A 21,709-nucleotide genomic window follows, 5' to 3' on the forward strand; every position below is an offset into this window, starting at 1 on the left:
CTAAATCATTATGTTTGAACGTTTCTAGACATTATCAAACCTGTTCGTTCTAAACCTCTCCTAACGTCTCATGATCTTCAATAACGTGTAGAACTTCGCGCTCCTGACATACTACTTGTATGTACCCTCCCTTCAGAACTTGACCTAGCCAATAGGCTATCCTTTGCTCAACCCCCACCCTCTTCTGCTATAAATCTTGTAACCCAAGATAAGTTCAAAACCGGCATACACACTCACACACTCTGCCCCTTTCAACATCCCTTCTATAGCCCCTTCACCCACGAGTCGTCCCCCAAATCCCCTCCTAACGAAACATTCCCCCAATCAACCCTCACTCATCCCGATCCAACCGCCTAAAAACCACCCAAAACAACCCAGTCGCCCCACCCATCAACCCGGCCAAAATACCATACATAACCACTAACTCCGGATCCCTAGTAAGCGGCGTAAACGCCAACGCCAAAGCCGTCCCCACACCTGCCATACCCAGCCAAACAGCCTGCACAAGCGTCTTCATGCCATCTGGCGCCCTCGTATACGCGTACTCGGTCCCCGTCGTCATACAAAAAACCTCCGCCAACGCCCCCGCAACATAAACTGGGATCTGCAAGAACACGGAGATGTGGTTCGGGATAGCATGCTCACACGCCAGCGGTCTGTCGTAGCATGGCCCGGAACTATAGATGAGCTTCTGGACCACGGCCGTGTAGGCCATTGAGAGGGTTAGGATGGCGAAGCCGGTTGTTATGCGGGCGATGGGACCGAAGGGGATGGCGTGGCGGGTTAGGTAGGGGTAGAGGGCTTTTTGGATGAGGGGGGCAACGAGGATGCCGGCTATTGGGCCGGAGATTTTGATCATGTCGTTTGGGATGTTATAGGTGGTCATTTGGGCGGCCTGGGAGATTAGGTTGTTGAAGGTTTGGTTGTAGCAGAGCCAGTGGATTGGGAAGAGGAGGCTGTGGCTGACATGTTAGCTTGGGCGCGGTGCTTGGGGGGTGAAAAGGGAGGATGGATGTTTGGCATGAACGTACAGGACTCGGCAGGTGAGGAGGCTGCGCTTAATTTCGTCGATGAAGGTGTCTGTCCAAGGGACTTGTCGGCCGTGGTTTAGTTGGTTTGAGGGTTTGGCTGCGTCCATTTGGAAGCCTCCTGCTATTCCGTGGCGGAGGGCGGCGGCTACTTGGGGCATGATGTTGCTTGTTGGGGATGTTTGGACTGTGGGTTTGGGTTCCTTAGGTTAGGCATTTGTCTTGGAGAGGGATGAGGGGGTGAGACCGACTGAAGTATGATCGTCCGAGGAGGATTGGGAGCAGTGCTAGCCACATCGCGCAGCATGGGATTAGGTAGGCGAGCCAGAAGCCCACGTGTCTTTCTAGGAGGGGGGTGCAATCGGCGAGAAAGCTGATCATGTTTACGCCCCTGTGGTTTTATCAGTCATGTTGGTTCTGGCACTGTTAATGAGGTGGTGGAATAACACACCAGTAGAAGACATTGTAGATATATGTGATGGTTAGAGTCCGGCTGGTGACGACCTTCTTCCCGTCCTTCTGGGTTCGGACATGGAGCTCGCTTTCATCATATTGGTCCGCTGGGATACATTAGTTGAGGAAGACTGTAAGACTGAGATACGCTCACTCACCGATAAAAGGGACTACCGTGGTTTTGAAAGCCCCCGAACCAATAGCCATGAGAGCACATGCAGCAACCAACCCCCCAAGCCCAGCCCCCCTCTCTATGACAGCTGGAAATGACGTCGCGCACAGAATGGTCGCTCCGATGGCCTCGATACTGTTCTGAAGTCAGCCGAGATAAAGACGCAGGCAGGAGGGAGGATAATAAGAAAAAGAACTCAACGGTACATGGCTGAGTATAGCATCGTTTTGTAGCGGCCCAGCCAGCTATCGGCAATGATGGCGGCGGGGACAGGAGTAATATAAGACGCGATGATCAACACATTGACAATATTAGATGCTGTCGCCTGTCCGAGACCTAGAGCCCCCGGGACCTCGCCGCCGGGAGCATTCTGTAGGTAGTTTTCTGGAAGACCCATTAGACAACTAACGTCACAACAAAGGAACAGACCAGCACTCACGCAAAGGGGCAGTCGCCCCGTACCATACAAAGCGCTCTAGGATACCTGCTAGACATGCCACCCAGAGTCGGACGGGGATCCTATCCACTACATGGAGAAGCTGTCGAACTTCGTCTTCGGTGGCAACAGGATCGTCGTCCGAAACGTCTGAAGCAGCAAAGTCTTGTTCACGAGGTACTTTCGATTGCTTGTCTGGATCCGACGAAAAAGGCAGGGCAGCCGCGTCAGTAAGATTGGCCGAGGGATGAGCCGGAGAAAGGATTACAAACCGTGACTGGCGCTCAGGCTCTGCGGATACCGCAGAGCCGTGCGCATCGGACATAGGCCCCGACATGTTTTTTATATCCTTCGCTTAATTAACGTGAAATATAACTAACGAGACTGAACTATACGGCAGTGGGCAAGATCGTTGGTTATGGGAGATTGAGAAGCAGTCAGAAATTCGGCTACAAGTTGGGGGCCGTCTGGCTTTATATCTAGTCATGGCTTTGGAATTTACTAATCCAATTTCGATAACTAGTCAGAACTATGCCTGATGCAGTAACCCGCGGTCATGCAACGCTGTTGTCAGGATCCCTGTAGGTATATAATCTACTACTCTTAACAGGAGAAGCAAAGAATGGTGATGCGAGTTGTGTACCACGCCGTGCTAAGCCTCAATTCTGGCCTCCAATAGAATTCCAGATAAATTCATCATTGCCTGCAGCGATGCCGGGCCAGGAGTCACAGAGATATCTCAACGACGCTTCAGCACAACCCTATATACCAGACACACTCCATTGGCAGTCGCACACGGTGCAACACAGTTGATATGATTGGATCTCCGCAACGAGTTTAACAAACTATGCCGCTCTCCTCTCTGCAGAAAGTTTGGATACAAACTGGATACAGGACAAGCAACTCCGCTAGCGGATTCGACTGCAAAGCCCATATTCATACCACCAAGTACAGAAATCCGTTCGAATAATGACCCAGTTTGGCCCGGACTTTGGCCAAGTGGCCCGATTCCGCCACCAAACAGGCGCAACAGCGTCGTCGATACGACCTAAAACACCATCAGGTTCATTCGTGCGAAGAGTTTCAATTCATTTCTCTTAACTGGTTTCAGTGGGGGCCAGCCTACATGCGACCGCTACTACTTGGGCAGTCAAGATACATTATGGCAAGCCATGGTGATGGCATCAGAGCTCAGCAAGGCTGCCTGCAGCTATTACAACAATGCCGAAAACCCAAGCTTGCAGCTGCCAGTGAATGATCAATATATGTATTGTCATGCTCAAATTTCAGGGATACTAGATGGATATAAAAGCCCTCGAAGCTCCTGCCAGCGGCGAAGGTCAGTATAACTCCCCGTCAGACCACTTTTACGAACAACGGTGATTATAGGTATGAACGCTTGCTTTTAGCACATTGTGGAGACTCATTCGAATGGGATTGCGGGGAACGAAGATCGCAGATTGTTGTGTCGTATACGGGCTAACATCCATTCGTTTTTGAACGTTACATATACATCCAGAGACAATGTGTGCAAATTGTTTGATGACAGGGGCTGGCGGGAAGTAGAGAAATGCCTGATCAATCGGGTGAGCCATGTTTTGGCCCATAGCACATCAACGTGTCTATCTTTCTTGTCTTGTGCAGGGCGACGGGCGACTGAGGCTCTCAACACTGTTATTAATGTTAGGCCAAGCTTCGCAGCCTGCTATCGGCAAAACTACACCTGCCAATAATTTTAAACAACTGTGCCAATAAGCCCGGCATGTCTCCTCATCAAGTGCTGAAAGGTGCCAGCAAACATCCTGTGCAAAATCTTTGGGCCAGTTCGCATTTGAATGTCATTGGTACATACCGGATCGCTTCCAGCGTTCATGAGCCACTAGCCAGCTGTTGTAATGGTAGATAAATCTCACGCATGATGCTGGCAACTCGCCTTCTTCAATGAAGTCGGTGTTTGAGTTGATGATCGATTGAATATTGCCATTTCGTGGCAGAAAAGAGAAGTCGATCCAGAACAGCCACATTTGTAATTCGTCGTCTGGCAAAGGCTAGCTATCTCTGAAAACGTAGTTGTTGCGACCCAAACCTTTCAGAAGATCCTCAAAGGTAGCTCGACCCTCATGAACTAAGGACACGAGCGGGCCGTACAGTTCGGATAACTGCCGTTCAATGTGCGTAAGTGGTGCCGTTAAGTGCGCCCTTTTCCTCTCGGCATGGGAAATGAGACGGTAGTTGGCTACCCAACTCAGCACTGCAACAGTTGCCGCTACGAGCGCGACTGTAACACTCGGATGCATCGTAATGGGATCTTTGTCCCAAAGTGGTGGGCAGAGCAGTGCAGGGCATGACTATACCAGCCGTTCCTCCAGGTGGCAAAGGGGAGCCTCCAGTGCAGTTTCTCAGAGTTGAAATTAGCTTATTTAGACTTGCTGTAGGAAGGAAAGCGTACTCGAGTCCAATCCTTGTTCTCGGTAGACTGATCATAATCAAGCAGTGACTTTTCATGCATCTTCAGCCCAGTTCTCTGGTCCAGCTCAGGGACAGCTATCAAATGAGATCAAATGAGAAGATGCGATCTTCACAGCTAGCGTGCGGTTACGCGTTGTGAAAATAATATGACCTTGCTAACTCTAAGGAAGAAATCACTTGAAAGCTGGTCCTGTCGGGCTGTCCTTGATCCGCATGTATAAATCATCAGCATTGTCAACAATCAGAAGCCACTTTCCAGTATTTTCTTGACTAAGATAAGCCTTGACACGCATCTTTGCCTCTTCTGTGCTTCACCTGTATCCCAACTGTCTGTGCGATACTCATGTAGCCTTGTTCAACATTCTCATAGCTGGTACATGCAATCCAGAATATGGAGCAGGTGGCGTCTCTCTGTCGCACCTGGTAAGCCGTTCCAAGTACAATTTGGGGTTTGCCAATCCCGCCAAGCCCGTAGATTGCGATTTTGGATGGACCATTCACTTGCATGAGTGCTTCTTCGAGCCTGACAATTTCTCTTTCCCGACCCATGAATCTAGGGTTTCTCGCAAAGGGGACCGTCCAGTGGCTTATTTTCTTCCTGCTCGGATTATTTCGGTACAGAGGAACCGCTTCCAGAAGAGCTCTTGCATAAGCAGCTGCAGTAAGCGCCGCATATCCCTACCATTGTTTGTGCTTCTGCGAGTCACAATAGTCACAGATTCCTCGAACGACCAGGCATGGTAACTAATCCACCAATCCGGCCGCTTTCATTTCAAAGCAGAGGATGTCCAGCTCTTGGGCAATGGAATCTCATGATTTAGCATCCTTCATAATTTGATTCCCAGAAGCAATCAACCCATAAGGGATAACCGGCTCATTGGTTTCTCGTGGTGTGCGAACTACCAGCTGGGACTGATCACATAGTGAACAGTCAGCAGTCTGGTTCTTATGATCATAACCTGGTAAAAATAGCCAGTCTTAGTCTGGCCGTGAGAACTGTTCGTGGATACTATGACACTTCTGAAGCATCTCCAATATCCCCGTTCTAGTTAGCGAATCTCTGACTATGTAATCACTTCATATTTGAGAGATACTGCGGTGAGCAGGTATTGTGGGGTCTTGTTAAGCAACCCAGTGCGCTGCAATTATCTATCACAAAGAGTCTTCCCATAGTCATATTGAATCACGCCCCCATGAGCAGCAGTTGGAAGGCTAATGACGATGTCACCAAGGCGAATATCAGCATTTTTGCCGGGTACACCGCCGCCAATTCCTACCATCAGCCCAAATCGAAGAGAAGGAAATGTTGGAAGCATGTGAGCAAGCACAATTGCAGCAGATGGGGTTCCATACACACCGGACGGGAGGGAGGCCACTACCACACTGTGGCCGCTAATACTTCCAAGCGTGTAGACATTGTGGTCGGTTTCTGGCTGGGGTAGTGAAGGATTGACCTTATCCAGCATAGTCTTTGCCACTGCCATTTCCAGTGGCAAGGTGCAGATCCATGCTACGGCATAGTCGTTGTGGGCCAACTCCATTTTAGCATAGTAATCATGGTAGAAGGATAGATGAGGCCTAATAGCTCTTCCAATTTGGAAAAAGGTGTTATTGGAACCGCGCTTTTCCCCCTGATAATGTTAGAGTTCGAAGGAAGATAATTTTTTCTGCTTCTCTGGTCAGAAATATATGTAAGGCTTATATACCGAGCTGTTTCCAGCCAAACTGATTCAGAAAAAAAATTGACTGCGGTCTCAGATATCCATCTGTTTCCTTTTCCCTTTCCTTTCTTTTTCCTTTTTTAATCAAGCCTTGTTTCACGACAAATAATTATCCTACATATTAATATGCGAATATTCATATATGATTAGTACATAATTTATCGACTTTAATCCTTGAGGCGGTGTGTACTTTGCTGCCAGTCATGGAGAGTAGCGGCTGAAGAGATAGTATAGGGGTGATCAGGACCCAAATACCGGTTGCGTATATAAACACACTCAGTCATTAAGAGTATAGCATCATCTTCTTTGCCTAGGTACTTCCAGGTGTGTGCAATGTTATTCATACTGGTCAGGGTGTCCGGATGCTGTACCCCTAGTACCTGCTTCCGAGTCTCCAGCACCTGGGTCTCTAATGCCTCTGCTTCTTTCCAACGCTGCTGGTTCCAGTATACAGACGCAAGGTTGGCCATATTAGTCATACTATCGGGATGCTCCGGCCCCAGCATCTTTAAACAGAGCCCCAGAACTTCGGTCTGTAGCTCCGCTGCCTCCTTCCAGCGTCCTTGACTTGCGTATGTAGACGCCAGGTTAGCCATGTTGGTTACAGTGCAGGGGTGGTATGGCCCCATCACTCGTCTGTATACCTCCAAAACTCCGGTCTCTAACTCTTCTGCTTCCTTATATCGTCCCTGACTGCGATATATAGAAGCCAAATTACTCACACTAATCAAGGTATTTGGATGTTCTGCACCCAATGTCGATTGTCGAGCCTTAATTACTTCAACCTGTAGCTCTGCTGCTTGGCTCCACCGCGCCTGTTTTGAATATGTGGATGCTAGGTTGGCCACACTGGTCAGAGTAGAAGGATGCAGTGGTCCGAGGAGGAGTTTTCGCGTTTCCATTACCTGTAGATGCAATTGTTCTGCCTCCTTCCATCGTCCTTGCTTCCAATACGTTGAAGCCAGATTACTCATGCTGACCAGAGTCGAAGGGTTTATAGCACCTGTAGCTTCTCTCTGTATCTCAGCCAGGTCAATCAATAACCCCTCCGCTTCATTGAATCTGCCATCACTGCAAAGGCAGTTCGCCATCTTCCAGATGAGTGGTTCCCATTGCTTCTTTTGCGCTCTGTCTATTTCATTCACTGCACGTAGGGCATGAGGCATATATTTGCGCCACAGTTCTCGATTTCTATGATCATGACTTGGAAAAGCCGCAGACAACTGAGTAGCGGCTCTTTGAACCCACGGGGCAAATAGACTGGTCTGTCTCATCCAGTTACGAGCCGCAAGATATACTAGTCGATGTAGACTCAGTAGCATGTCTTCAGCTTGAATATCGATAAAGGAATAAGCACTAAGAAGGCCTAGTGCATCCGTTTTTCTCTTATGAGATGTCGAGGATGGAAGAAGGGATTCAGGAATATTGCAAAAATCAAGACAAGCCATAAGTAATAAATAGTCAGCTGCTAACTGGTCTATCCGCTGGATCTGGGTAAATGAGACCACCCATGTGGCAATGACGGGATTTTGGATTTCTGCATATCGTCCATCATCCTCAAAATTCTCACTCAGCAGCTCAACGACATTGGGCTCTGGATCTTGTAGCAATTTTAAATATTGAGATGGTTCCAGGCAGTTTTCATTAATGTATGACGACGCCTGTATTATGGCCAGTGGGAGAAAAGCCAGCTGTTTTAACAGGGAAATGGTTGCATCACGATTAAGCAAGTTCTTGCGAATAAGTGACTTCTCCAGGATCCTTATACCAGTTTCTTCATCTGGCTCAGAGACTGGTACAACATGAGAAGATGCCAGTTTAACTGCCAGCTTTTGATTTCGTGTAGTGAAGAGGACATGACCTTGCTCGCTCTGAGGCAGAAAGTCTGTCAGCACCAGTGCACCAGCGGTGGTCTGTATCCACATGTCCATATTATCTGCATTATCAAAGATAAGAAGCCACTTTCCAGCGTCTTCTTGGCTAAAATACGCCTTGACTTGTTCCTTTGCCACTGCTGGCTTCCCGTCCATTATCCCTAGCTTTAGGGAGATGTTAATGTAGGCTTGCTCCACACTCTCATAGCTGGTACATGGGATCCAGAATATTGAGCATTCAGGGTCTCGAAATCGGGTGCGATATGCCAATTCAAGTGCGATTTGGGTCTTCCCAACCCCGCCTAACCCACAGATGGCGATTTTTCCTGGTCCTTCCCGTTGCATTATCAACCTTTCGATGCTGGTTATTTCTTCTTCCCGACCCACAAATTGTGAGTTCCTTCTAAAGGGAATCATCCAGACTGCTTCCTTCGATACGCGCGTATCCTTCTTGTAGTGATAAAGAGGAATCACGGACAGAATAGCCTTCGCAGAGGCAGCAGCAGCAAAGGCAGCATATCCCTGCCACTGCTTATTTTTGTGAGAATCACAGTAGTCACAGATGCCTCGTATGACAAGAGACGGGATCTCATCTATAATTCCAGCAGCCTCCATTTCATAGCAGAGGATGTCAAGGTCTTGAGCAATAGAATCGCGGATTTTGGCATCTTTCATAACCTGATTCCCCGAAGCAATTAGACCGTAGTGAATATAAGGCTCATCAGTTGCTCGCAGGGACCGATCCACTAGCTGGTTTTGATCACACGCTGAACAATCAGGTCCTTTCCCCTCATGTTCGTAGGTTCCTTGAAACAGCCAGTCACATTTTGGTCGTGAGAACCGCTCATTCATTTCCTTATTCTTCTCCATTGCATTCAGCATTGTTTTGCTAACTATTTTTTCTCCTGTTATAGAGTTGCTCTCTATTTGAGACAAGCTTTTTAGTAATATTGGAGGAGGCTTATTAAGAAACCCGATACGCTGGAATTGCCCGCCATGCAGTCTCTTGCCGTAGTCGTACTGGACAATGCCACCGGAGCTGGGAGTTGGCTTACTGACGACGACATCTCCGAGGCGAATATCAGCCTTCCTGCCTGGAACACCCCCACCAATGCCCACCATCAATCCAAACCGGATACTTGGGAAAGTGGAAACCATGTGTGAAACCACAGCGGAAGCAGAAATCGTCCCGTAGACACCAGATGGTAGGCAAACCACCACAACATTATGACCACTAATGCTTCCGAGAGTGTAGATGTTATGGTCGGACTTTTGCTGAGGCAGCGAAACATGAGTCTCGTCTAGCATGGCCTTGGTGGCTGCCATCTCTAGCGGCAAGGCGCAGATCCATGCGACCATGTAGTCATCGTACGAGAAAGTCATCCTTGCGTGTATGTACCATGCGAGAAACAACAGTAAACTTAGTAAGTGGGCGTCATCTGTTTCCTTCGGATCAAAGACAGGAAGACTCATCCATACGAGAAATGGAGGGGTAGGAACTACCTATAGCTGCAAGTTTTGTTAGCTAGTCGGGCTTGCAGGTCAATAATTGGCTCCCGAATATATATCCACCTAATGATATATTAGGCACTACCGGAGTTATGTATATCTAATGCTACCTATCCAAAGTAAAGTTTTATCTTATGTTAAGGCAAGCGCATATTAATGCACGATATATGTCAACACTCAAAAGCATATACAATGCAGATAGGGTCTTTTCATAGGGCTACGCGTGGTAGTATATTAAAGTGCGTTATAGTAATATAAGTACAGCAGAGCAGAAAATGGCGCAATCACGAAACACAACACGCAGATGAAGCCATCGAACCCTAAAGCCAAGACAAAACCAAAGCGAGGACGGCAACCCGTGAACATACGAGGAGTACGCGTGGCAGTTGCGTTTCTACGTAGAGATCTCATCTTCTTTTGCGTACGGCCTCGCGGGCTCGTTTCCTTTTTCCCTTCTTCTCACTTCGTTCCTCATTCGTTTCGGGCACAACACGAGACACAATGAATGCACATGGAAGCCGACTTCCCTAAGCGCCTTATATAGTATCGCACTGGTTAGGTGACGCACACCACACCTAACATCAAATTTCACGGTATATAGTGCAGTATTTAAAATCTGAGGTGCCTCGCCCCTACTGCTAAGACCGGTGGGGCCGGCTTGCGGCTTCTCTGAAGCGGCACCTAACCTGTGTACTCATTCAGGACCAATTTTGGGGTTACTATAGAGATGACCAAGGTCAAGACAATTGCCAGCACCATATCGCGTGCTTTCCGAATATTCTCGTTAAAGTCCTCAGTGCTGACTTTTGCCAAGAGCTAATTGGTATGTATATTCTTCCACGGCTACTTCAATTGGCCCGGAAATTTCAAAGTCGGCTTGGTCAATGGGGTTCTCGGTAGTTACAATCGTGGGAATTATCTGTCGGCTGGGACGGCTGGCTTGAGGTGGCATTGATGTTGATAGGGGGAAACATCGACGCGCTGGAAGGGGCTGGGGGGCTTTCTACTGTTTCTCAAGTGGCCGCCGCTCTTCCGCATATAATTGGTCCTAAATCGTATCGGGAATATCGTCATTACCTCCAGTTCTACATGCTTAACTATCATATGATGGGCTCTCATTTTGTAATGTTCTTTCTCTCCCACTGGATCCAGCCAACACTTCTCCCTTCGTGGTGACAAGGCAGTCCAGGGCAGCGCATCTTCTTATATATATTGAGCCAAGATTGAAGGTAGCCCTGACGAGTCCTCGGCGGCCACCTGATTTTGAAGGTCACAAAGTATCCCGTTAGTTGTTGACGTATTGTCTCTTTTGTCAGTCCTTGATGGAGGAGGAACTTCGCCCTCTATGTAGTTGATAGACACTACAAGTCTGAGCTGCGTCTCAATAGGAGTCCAATGAACATCCTTGCCTTCCAACCGCTCAGTAAGATCACGTTGCGAGCGATCATTTAGAGTGACAACAACAATAGCATCATCTAACTATGCTCGTTGGTTACGAGATTTCTTTGGTTGCACAATACGCTCAGCCCTGTCTTTAAGCTGCTGGCAGTACGAACTAGGCTTGAAAGCCATGCCTTGTTCGGTATCCTTTGCCAAGTTCCGATTATTGAGGGTTTCCTTCCACTCGATTAGGTACTTTATAGACTTGGAAAGGTCCTCATTTTGTGTTCTTCTCCGGTTGAGCTCGGTGTCCCCAAGGAAGCCAAGGCGGTCTGAAGTGGGTCTATACAAGGGGGAAGACGGGTTCACTGTACGTGTAGGTGGGAGAGGGACAAAATACAGATGGAGTTCACTTGAGGTCGAAGTCACCAGGAGTGAGGGTATATGAAGGTGTCAGTTCCCATCTGCTCACTTGGGTGACAATCTCGCTTTTCAGAGGGATAGAGCTTGTTTCCTCGAGACAAAAGATGCTGCTGAGAATCCTACTGTTAATAGTATCTGACGTTAGCTTTCAAACGGAGTGCATGTCTAATATAGAGGATTACTGGTTCCCGACAAGCCAAGGAGAATGATAAGCAGAGTCATATGTTATATTGCTTAGTTACTGGATAGCTCTGGTACGTACCTTCACGCCATGGGGCAAGATAGGAACAGGAAGGATGTTGACAGTTGCCTTGCTAGGGAGTCTTACTTTCGCGGGCATGGTGTTTGCGCTAGTTTTCATGGAAGGTCCCAGTTAAGCAAATAATTCGTATGGAACCGTATGTAGACCTTACACGACTTCATTTTCGAAACTGTTTTATACAATACATAGTAAATTTGGGAAGATTATTATCTCGTGGCTTTTCCTGGTATTAGTACTAGTGCTTATTGAACTAGGTCTTGAGAGAGAAAAAAAAAACAATCCTGGACACTGCTTCTGACTTTGAGTGTAAGATTGATTCTAAGTGTTCTAGATTGGCTCACTGACCTACTACCTGCGGGTTGGTGCAAGACTTTATTCGCATTCAAAATATACGTGAGTATTATGATTTCAGCGTAGGCTCGATATTGCTACGTATGCTTATTATTGCCCTGAAATGAAGTGAGTCAGGAGGAAATTGTCGTGCCCGAGAGCCCTACACGCCAAAAAAAAGGTGGGTATTCACCCCCCTCCTTATGCGCACTCATGCATAACAATTGGTTTCTCAAACCTCCTTTCTCGAACGTTTAATCATTAGTTTTCCACTGATCCGTACGGGTCCTGACTCGCTTGTCGCTTTGGCTTGGTGTTTACGATGCAACCAGAACAGGTGCAATATCCTCTTCTTTCTGGCTTTAAACCCTCATACAAAACAAAAGATATATGTTACACCCTAAACTACAATAACACACCGGACATTCCCCCATTGTTACGAAGATCAAAGATATATTCCGCCAAAAAATTGTTCGGCATACCTTTCTCTTCTTTCTTGCAGAGTAACTGGTAAGGTATTCGTATGAAACGGTGTCAAAACGATCAGATTTATGATACTTATCAAAATATCAAGAAGGCCTATCTAGATGGGAATTATGAGGCCTTTTATATGTGGCCTGATTACCATAGTAGATCAACAATCCACATGCTTCCGCAGGTGGCCAATTCACCAGGCATATATCAGGCGCCTGCGATACTAGCTAGTTTCATGAGCGTATTCAATACTTCTTAATAGCGTCCATCCTGGTCCATACCGCTGTGTCAGCCTCGACCTCTTCGATGCCGGTTCATAGGTCCGCATGTTCTGGCATATATACCAAGGGGTCCTTACGCCCAACAGTAAACTTGTGTCCTAAGGTAAATAGCTAAGAAGAGTGGAATGCCCAAATGATTAGTCAGGAATCCACTGGCTATGAATCGGCCAGGAAAGAAAACAGTAGACCGATTACACAGCAGTAGGACTGCAAACAAGAACAGGCAGATTCAGGCTGCAATGGGCTGGATATGAGACCGATAAGACATGGTAAAGTTCTGGGCCGTGCAGGCTTTCTGGAAACGGAGGGATATGATACAAGACGCGAACAAGGAAGTATACCCGGACGTGGTAGTGAGACTGCTGGTATTAGATGGGCAGGTGACTCCCATGGAAAGTGTTCCAAGATGTAAAACACAACAAGTTGACCAAAGTATCAACGAGAGACTATGGGGAGATTCTTACATGGGTTGCGCTTCTCACCATCCGTGAATACCAGCAGCTCCGGGCCAAAGAAGAAGAAAAGCCGGACCAAACCCAGACATAGAGAAAGGCAGTGAAGCTGCCTCTGCTTCCTTCGACGATATAGGTACTCGTTGCCCCAGGATCATTCCAATAACGGAAGCCAAGTCAATCATGAATGGGCCCTCCGCCGAGCAAAACAATCAGAGGTAGGATAATCATCCTGATCATAACTACCTTGATGCCCGCAAGCCAGAACTCTGTCTCCACATAAATACCCACCGGGCATAGGTTGAACCCTAAAATGACGACCAACAAGATGGTGGCCCATACGGTGATGTGGACATTGTTTGGCCAATAGTTGATAACAAGACTGACAGCAGCGATTTCATATGCCACAATAATGCTGAATGAGTAGAAGTAGAGCCGGCCTAAGACAAAACCAAGTGACGGTGAGATATAGCGGGTACAATAATAGGTGACAGGGGACCCAGGTATGGGAACGTATATGCTCATTTCAATCACAGCGGTAAAGATACCGTAAACCAGAAGGGCCATCAGTCCGCATACAAGCAAAAGCAAGCCTGGTCCTCCAATAGCAAGGGTCTGACCAGCACCAACGAAGAGACCAGTCTCAACGCATTATTTGGGCTTGACGAGTCTTTATGCTTCTTTTTGTACCATGTTGTTCACCATAATGAAAATGCAGGCAGGTGGAACAGCTTTCGAGGCTTGTGTCCTCGGTTCTTCTTGACATTGTCCTTGTTTGAAGATGGTGGATCAGTACTCTCAGTCATTGAAAAAGGGGAATGGATGCAGTAGTCAAATAATGTACTAGGGTCATCAAAAGGTCTAGGAAGCCATTCAAGTTTAACCCAGCTAGGTCACGGCAGTATTTACGCAATCTGCTAGTCTACGCTTGGTATCATTTTGAGGTCTTGTCCCGATATGAGACTATGTCTATTTCCCCAATAGCTCAACTCCGTAAGATAGGTTTATGACTTCCAAAACCTTCCCCAGTCTATGAGGCCGAGACCGCATCCCTTGATAGCTAGGTGGCCAATCAAGGCTGAAGCTACAAGGAGTGAGTCTCCGCATCCCGTGACTGCGATGCCCTTCCTGATTTGGGGAGCATAGACGCTCAAGTCTTGCTTTCTTATCAGCTCCCCACTTTTTGTCAGAGGAAACTCAGGGAGAAACAGTCCCACGAAGGAAACACGTATGATGGTTGGCTAACGTATGATATTGTTGTTCACTGTGGGCCAATGTGGACCAGCATTGCTGGCAGGATCAACAGTATAAAAGACGACATATACCCCGCTTTAACACACCATCGGGAAATTTCTCATCTACCACAAGAAAGCCTCGCAAACAACTTTGATAAATATGGGTTCCGTCGGTGTACGAGAGGAGAGATACGATGTGCTGATAATTGGCGCGGGCCTCTCGGGCATCTACAGTTTGCACCAGATGAGAGAGCGTCTTCCCTCCTTGAGCGTCAAAGTTCTCGAAGCTGGGGAGAATGTTGGAGGGACCTGGTTCTGGAACTGCTATCCCGGAGCTCGGTTTGACTCGGAAACAGTTAGCTACCAGTTCTCTTGGGACAAGGAATTGTTACAAGAATGGAACTGGAAAGAGACGTTCTCTGCTCAGCCGGACACGCTCAAATACATTGAACGAGTCTGCGAGAAACATGACTTGTACAGAGATATCCAGTTTAGCACCCGAATCAAGTCGGTGCATTGGCAAGACACTGAACGTATGTGGCTGTTTGCCGACGAGGCCGGCTTTCAATATCGTGCACGCTTCTTCATAAGTTGTTTGGGTGTTCTGTCCAACCCAACGTTACCTGCAATTGCTGGTATTGAGGACTTCCAGGGCCAATCTTTCCACACATCACGCTGGCCAAAGGACTTCAACGTGAAACGTGACTTCGCCAATAAACGCATCGGAGTGATCGGTACCGGTGCAACCGGAATACAACTGATTACCGAAATATCCAAAGAGCCAAGTATCAGGTCACTCACTGTCTTTCAGCGCACTCCCAATTGGTCTGCTCCGCTTCGCAACACCAAGATTACACCTCAGCAGATGGAGAAGTTCAAATCAGAATACAATGTCACATTCCAGCGATGTGCCTCAACCCCTACCGGTTTCCTGCACCAACCCGACCCTCGCAAGTCTTCTGAGGTAGCACAGGAAGAGCGCGTCGCTTTATGGGAGAAGATCTACGCTGAACCTGGCTTTGCTAAATGGCTTGGGGCATTTTCTGATACTTACACCGATCGCGGAGCGAACAGACTATATTCCGAGTTTATGGCCAACAAAATCCGGCAGAGAGTGCGTGATCCCGTCGTGGCAGAGAGCCTGATTCCTAAGAACCATGGTTTCGGCACACGACGAGTACCATTAGAGAGTGGCTACTTTGAAGCATTCAATCAGGCGAATGTTCATCTTGTCGATTTGCAGAAGACGCCCATTGAGAAGATCATCCCGAATGGAATCCGAACTTCAGACGACAAGCAGCATGAGCTGGATATTTTGGTTTATGCAACCGGCTTTGACGCTATCACTGGTGCTTTCAATGCCATTGAGTGGCATGGAAAGAATGATAGACCACTCATTGACAGTGGTGACAGCGAAACAGGAAAACGTGCCGTCTGGCTTGACCATCGGCCATACACCTACCTCGGACTTATGGCTCCTTCTTTTCCCAATATGTTCATGGTGCTAGGCCCACACCAGCCCTTTGGAAATATCCCACGGAGCATCGAACATGCGGTACAAGTTGTGACCCAGCTACTAGAGTTCTGTAAGAATGAGAACTACACTTTCGTCGAAGCAACAGAAGAAGCTGCCGACAAATGGACCCAGCATGTGGTTGAGTGTAGTAAGGGCCTGTTGTCAAATGAGATTGACAGTTGGATGACAGGAATAAACACCAATGTTCCTGGAAAGGGAGTTAAGAGTGTGGCGCGATACAGTGGTAGCGCGGTTGACTATCGCAAGCGATGCCAGCAGTGTATAGCAGCTGGCTGGGAAGGTTTCAAATTTGCTTAAATCCATACTATAATTTGCTTTAAGGTATCATTATGTTATAAAGCATTGTTTAATTCATCAGAACTGAGTATAGACCTTAACGTTGAAGTATCGTGGAGTCTACTCTCTGTCTCTTGTATCATTATATTGTATATTATCCAAAATGCTGAAAATGCTGAATGTGATTCAGAATCACTGATATGCAAGCTTTACAGAAATCCAGGGCTTCTGAAAATGCCAAATATCTATCATAGATTTGGTTACCGATGAAACTGAGCAGCTTTCGCACGCAGATTCTAAACCGGCCTCGAAATTATAGATACCGATACTTGTGAACTAAAGGAACTACATGTAACATATATTTAGAATGCTGACATTTTCACTATGCTACTATGTTCAATACTACTATCGCTTTAGTGACAGATCGAGTAAATTAGCAAATCCAACCACCATCAACCTTATAAAGCCGTGCCGGTCACAAGTGATGCCTCATCACTCAGCAAACATACAATTACAGTCCATATCTCAGTGGGCTCAGCTCTTTGCTTTTGCACCGTTGCTTGCAGACCACACTTGACATCTTCCGGGTTTTCGCCGGCTGACAATAGGGTGCTCACAGAGCCCATATATCTAATGTTAGCCTTGACGCATATCAAGTCTCTAGTTCCAGTAGCATAGGCATATATCTTACCTGGCAAAACGCAGCTCACTCCTATGTGCTGATTTCCTTTGTTGCCGTTCTTGTCAAGCCAATAACAGCTGCTTTGCTAGCGCAATACGGAGCAATTCTAGGTGAGCCCATTTGACCAAAGGTACTTGCCGCGGATACCTATCAAAGTCATTTTGTAACTTCTCCACGGCCAAATACTCCAACTGAACTTACAATGGTACCACCTGCAGTCATCGTCTTTAATTGGGCCCCCAGACAGAAAAAAACACCCCGCGTATTGACAGCAAAGTTGAAATCCCAGTTGTTATCCGTTTTCTTCGGCAATTGTTTGGCAGGTGTGATGACTCTAGCTATGTTCGCAGCACCATCGGGCTTACCAAGTCTTTCTACAGTCGATTTGACCTATTCATCGACCAAGCTGCTGCTACGCACGTTCACAACAGTGTGCTTGTGCTTATCGCTTCCGGCCAAAGGCTCGGTAGCCGGTTTGGTAGCGGCCTCGTTAATATCGGCTAATGAGATAATCGCTCCCCGGGATGCGAGCAGCTTAACTGTCGCCAGGCCTATGCCGGAGGCTGCTTCAGTTATGGCGATCTAGTGCGGGATTGAGGTCAGTTGTTGATGGAATGGAACCGGGTAGTTTGAAGCGGATACATACCACTTTGTTATGAGCAAAGTTGTACTTAGAGGAAACTGTGCAAGTGTGTTGATTCACAGTTTATAGAAGATTCTGATGATCTACGAAGGCAAAATGGAATGTAATACTAGACACTGCTTGCAACGACGTAAATCCATGGTGTAGGGTCGAATGTCACTTGGGAAATCTACCCGGGCATTGATTTCCCTTTAAATGCAAAGGAATGCTGGCTTCCCTAGGAGACTGTAGAAATGTGATGGTGTCTTGGAAGGTCCATGATGGTCATGGGCTTAACTTTCTTAATCCTCAGACTTCAGTCGGACTTGATCCTGTGGGGGAAGCACCGGTAACAATTGCCATTCTTCATCTCTGCTTTTGTCTTGTTTTGTTTCTGACAGCTCTGTGCAGTGTCGAAGCCGACTGCGAAATGCGATGAAGGACGTCCGACATGTGCTATGTGTCGGCATTTCGGGTTCGCGTGTGCCGGGTACGAAAAGGGCATCTTCCTTGACTTCGAGAGCTCAACGGGCGAGGATGCTTCTGTCACCCCCCTTGCTCACAGATGCAGAGCGATAGCGCATGAGGCAATGGCTTGTGTCAAGTATCCCATCAACATTGGCTCTCCAACTACTTATCCGTATCGATGATTTATGCGAGAAGGCAGCTCCGTGCCATGATCTTCAGGTAGACTGTGATCTATTTAAAGCCTTTGGACTCACGCAATGTCCCTCCGCTCCTTCACCAGATGAACAAATAAACGAACCCTCCGATCTGTTTGATAGTAACCCGCCGGAACATGTTGTTCGTATGGACGATGGTTTCTGTATTCAACCACACGCGCCATTAACACCGCAGCCCTACAAACAACGAGCATTAAAGCAAGTCAGGCTAATGCTGAACGGCATGAACGTTCCCAAAGTAGCCAAGTATAAACCCATGATGATTGCGCTTCTCAAACTGCTTTCAGAGACTTCCATCCTGAAGGTGTCCGTGATGTTTACAAAACCCTTGCCCGGTGTGGGTATGGGCATGGAAGCAGTTGGACAATGGTCACAGGTCTACAGTTCCTTTGGATGCTCCAGGATAATATGGATTAGGAGGGAAGAGACCAGGTTTTACACATAAGGACTAGAGGGCTAATCATGTCGAGTCGTGCAACCAAGATGGCAACACCAACGGCCAATATGAGAGCCTGGATGAGTTACAAGGAAAAGAGTTTACTAAAGATACATGCAAAAAGACGGAGTCATATGCGTCATATGTTGTCGTTCTATCAATGCACCAGGAGTAGGGCGCAGCTAGCTGCCCTATAGCATTGTTACATACTAGCCACTTGCAATCATACGTGCCTGTCACGCAGCCTTTATCACGTTCTATATGCGACACTTATCTTCTATACCTATGTCTGCCATCTCTTGTTGCGAGGTGGCTGTGCCTCAAAACTCATAGGGATACGAGAAGAAAAGAAGTGATCAATACTTTGCGGGCCAAACGAACCGTGCAGTGATGTGTGTTTTGAGTTTCTTCTGTATCCCGTGTGCTCTAACATAAATGGACCTAGTCGTAATTGGTAATTAGTCAGAATATTCACTGTCAAGGATAGGTCTCGCGGTATTAGAAGAGTTCTCATGATAATACTCGACTCGAAAATGGTTTCGTTGATATTTGTTGGTCACTGAGTTTTGCTCTGAACTGTCCCATGATCCGGCGTTGGTATTTATCTACTACACTGATGCCGTCCGATGAGGGCTATTCTCTTAATCTTATACCTTTAACATATATATTTTTAGTATATTGAAAACGCGTTTCAATATTATATAGAGACCTTTTATTTGCCAGAGTTATATTGAAAGATACCGAATTAGCGCTGACTTAGAGTTTTATAATATTGTTCATTCGAGGTGTATTCTTGTGGCTTATCTCAGGTATAATTTGTAGAACACGGATCACCAGCATCCTCTACCCCAGCAAGGGACGGTGCCAACATGCTGCGGGCGGGCAATGAATCAATAATGAAAGTCATCACCCAAGATATTTTCCTAGGTAAAAATCTAAATGACTTACGCTACTATTGTTCGTCTATTCGGGGCCGACTTTGGGTAAGCCGCAAGCTTGAAATTGAATCCCGGAACCCGCCAAGAACAGGGCTGTTGCTGTCGCTCGTACTGCACAAGGTAACATAATTCATAGCCAGATTCTTCAGCCCTGGGCGCCAACAAAATTTCGACGTACATTCCAACCATTCCTCGGGATTCTGAGATCTATATACTATTATAAGAAGGAGACCAACTTGGCACAGCTAAGGTAGGCTATGTATCTCAATCGTATCATTCCATTCGCCATCAAATCCGTTTAACCGTCTGCGAAAGGCGATTTCTATCTGGTGCAGCTCAGCATTGACATCAAGCCCAATAGAATGGATTCGGCGATATTCAGGTATGCCATCTGTGGCACGTTCTAGCCCTTCTTCCTCGAGTTCCTTTGCCCTTCTTGAAACGAGGGCAGTGGTCCTGCCGTCCCAAACACCTTCTATGACTGGCGCCGAAGATAACAGGTCGATAGCATGCTGACGGACGTCAGAATTGCGGCATTTGGTCGCGGTCATGTACAAAGGCTGAATAACGCCCATATCTAAGGAAAACCCCGGCCAATTCTGGTGGCGCTGTGCAAAGTACCCCTCGATTAAAACCTTTGCCAGCGAAAGAATCTGTTGAAAAGATGAGAGGAATCGGTCGTAGATAGTTTCTTCCGGATAGAGGCACGTCGACACTGTTATCAGGGCGGTATGATAATTGATAAAGAGCAGGGTGACCCGTTGTGCCAATTGAGGAGTGCCTTCGGCCTTCTGGCAGGCATAAGAAAATTTATACGTTGATTCCCAGTGCTCGAGGCGATCCCGTAACAGCTGTACGTAAGCGAGCAACTCCATGGGGATCCAGTCAGGCCCTAGATAACGGTACCGAGCCGCAACGGTACGCTTGAAGCTGTATATCCGGTTGTATTCCTCAAGCAGGCATTGTTCTGCCTCGTCGAAAAAGTCGAAGATGTATTGAATTGGCTTCATGTCCGTGGCAACAATTGCAGGAGGCCGTCTCCCAATGTACGTTGCTGCTTGAAGGTCAAGCTTTGAGAAGGTGTACGAGATACTAGGGTCAAGCTTGTCTGTACGAACAGAACTGTTAATCCGAGTAACGTGCCAGGAGCTTGGTTCTTACCACCAGATCCCGAGATAATCTTTAAGCATTGATCTAAATGGTTCAAGGCCATTAGGGGTTCTCCGGCTATAAGCTCGAACCAGATACAGAGAGCACCACATATCAGGGTCACCTCTACGGATCGACGGTCCTTACAACACATCATCTTTCTTAACGCAGACAGACCCTTTCCATATCTTGTTAGAGAAAAGCGGCGGTTTTCATCTCCATGTTTCCAAAGAGGAGAGCTAATTGCAGATACAGGGGTAGCGGATTTTTCATAGAGCACGGCGCTCACCGCAATGGCAACGTGGCGGACGGCAACCTCTTCATGGACGGCTTGAACCATCAGAGAACGCCAGGCTGGACGAGTGGAGTAGCCGGACATAACACATAAGACGTGATCAAGGAAAAGTTGGGCGTAGTGAGCCTCTTGTTCGTTCTCGTAAAGTAAGCGCACCGGATGTAGTGTCGACATGGAAACTTGGATGAACGACACCCGCTCCGGTTTGGCCGATGGTGAGGATGGCCCGTCACAGCGCCTTCCAGTCGTAGAACAATTCCTACATGAAGGCCACGTCTCGTCACATCGTACCCGACGTACCCTGTATGTGAACAATAGGAAAGATTAGGTTGCAAGGCACTGGGCCAATAAGAGAAGAGATGGTATAGGGTTCCGTACTTGCATGTCCGGCAGCCAGTTCGAGATTTGGTGTGTGATTTTCGTTTCATACTTCCGATACCCGCTGTCCCCATGCTCTTCACCCAGAATGTACTGCTTTTGTCTCTCTCCCTCCAACTTTGGAGGAAAGTTGTCTACAGCCTGACTCAGGGAAGGTGAGGCATGACTTGGAGGATTCGCTTTCGCTTTAGCGCTTAGCCTGAACTAGACGCCG

At 47.3% G+C, this 21,709-nt stretch overlaps 5 protein-coding genes across 5 annotated transcripts; 1 reads left to right on the top strand and 4 right to left on the bottom strand.

Moving 5' to 3' along the window:
- Positions 1 to 3: 3 nt before the first annotated feature.
- On the bottom strand, positions 4 to 2,649 carry BDW43DRAFT_202121 (POT family-domain-containing protein). The gene is made up of 8 exons (XM_032039153.1): positions 2,362 to 2,649; positions 2,093 to 2,296; positions 1,860 to 2,037; positions 1,640 to 1,788; positions 1,480 to 1,588; positions 1,280 to 1,419; positions 1,032 to 1,215; positions 4 to 956 (listed from the first exon to the last, which is right to left on the bottom strand). The coding sequence occupies exons 1-8, from the start codon at positions 2,405 to 2,407 to the stop codon at positions 332 to 334; spliced, it is 1,635 nt and encodes a 544-aa protein (XP_031904036.1). The 5' UTR covers positions 2,408 to 2,649; the 3' UTR covers positions 4 to 331.
- Positions 2,650 to 5,703: 3,054 nt separating this feature from the next.
- Positions 5,704 to 6,099, bottom strand: BDW43DRAFT_307475 (nucleoside phosphorylase domain-containing protein; the record flags this gene model as incomplete). Its single annotated transcript, XM_032046258.1, has 1 exon — positions 5,704 to 6,099. The coding sequence occupies one exon, from the start codon at positions 6,097 to 6,099 to the stop codon at positions 5,704 to 5,706; it is 396 nt and encodes a 131-aa protein (XP_031904037.1).
- Positions 6,100 to 6,446: 347 nt separating this feature from the next.
- On the bottom strand, positions 6,447 to 9,567 carry BDW43DRAFT_322615 (violaceus kinesin; the record flags this gene model as incomplete). Its single annotated transcript, XM_032049596.1, has 6 exons — positions 8,103 to 9,567; positions 7,260 to 8,012; positions 7,128 to 7,223; positions 7,002 to 7,094; positions 6,626 to 6,968; positions 6,447 to 6,589 (listed from the first exon to the last, which is right to left on the bottom strand). Exons 1-6 carry the CDS (start codon positions 9,534 to 9,536, stop codon positions 6,447 to 6,449), a joined length of 2,862 nt encoding a protein of 953 aa, XP_031904038.1. The 5' UTR covers positions 9,537 to 9,567.
- A 5,092-nt stretch (positions 9,568 to 14,659) lies between these two features.
- On the top strand, positions 14,660 to 16,333 carry BDW43DRAFT_322617 (flavin-containing monooxygenase; the record flags this gene model as incomplete). Its single annotated transcript, XM_032049597.1, has 1 exon — positions 14,660 to 16,333. One exon carries the CDS (start codon positions 14,660 to 14,662, stop codon positions 16,331 to 16,333), a length of 1,674 nt encoding a protein of 557 aa, XP_031904039.1.
- A 3,454-nt stretch (positions 16,334 to 19,787) lies between these two features.
- BDW43DRAFT_202141 (uncharacterized protein) lies at positions 19,788 to 21,590 on the bottom strand. The gene is made up of 2 exons (XM_032039154.1): positions 20,835 to 21,590; positions 19,788 to 20,781 (listed from the first exon to the last, which is right to left on the bottom strand). Exons 1-2 carry the CDS (start codon positions 21,289 to 21,291, stop codon positions 19,919 to 19,921), a joined length of 1,320 nt encoding a protein of 439 aa, XP_031904040.1. The 5' UTR covers positions 21,292 to 21,590; the 3' UTR covers positions 19,788 to 19,918.
- Between the last annotated feature and the right edge of the window lie 119 nt (positions 21,591 to 21,709).

Source organism: Aspergillus alliaceus (genome assembly GCF_009176365.1).
Source record: "Aspergillus alliaceus strain CBS 536.65 unplaced genomic scaffold BDW43scaffold_6, whole genome shotgun sequence".
Taxonomy (NCBI): domain Eukaryota; kingdom Fungi; phylum Ascomycota; class Eurotiomycetes; order Eurotiales; family Aspergillaceae; genus Aspergillus; species Aspergillus alliaceus.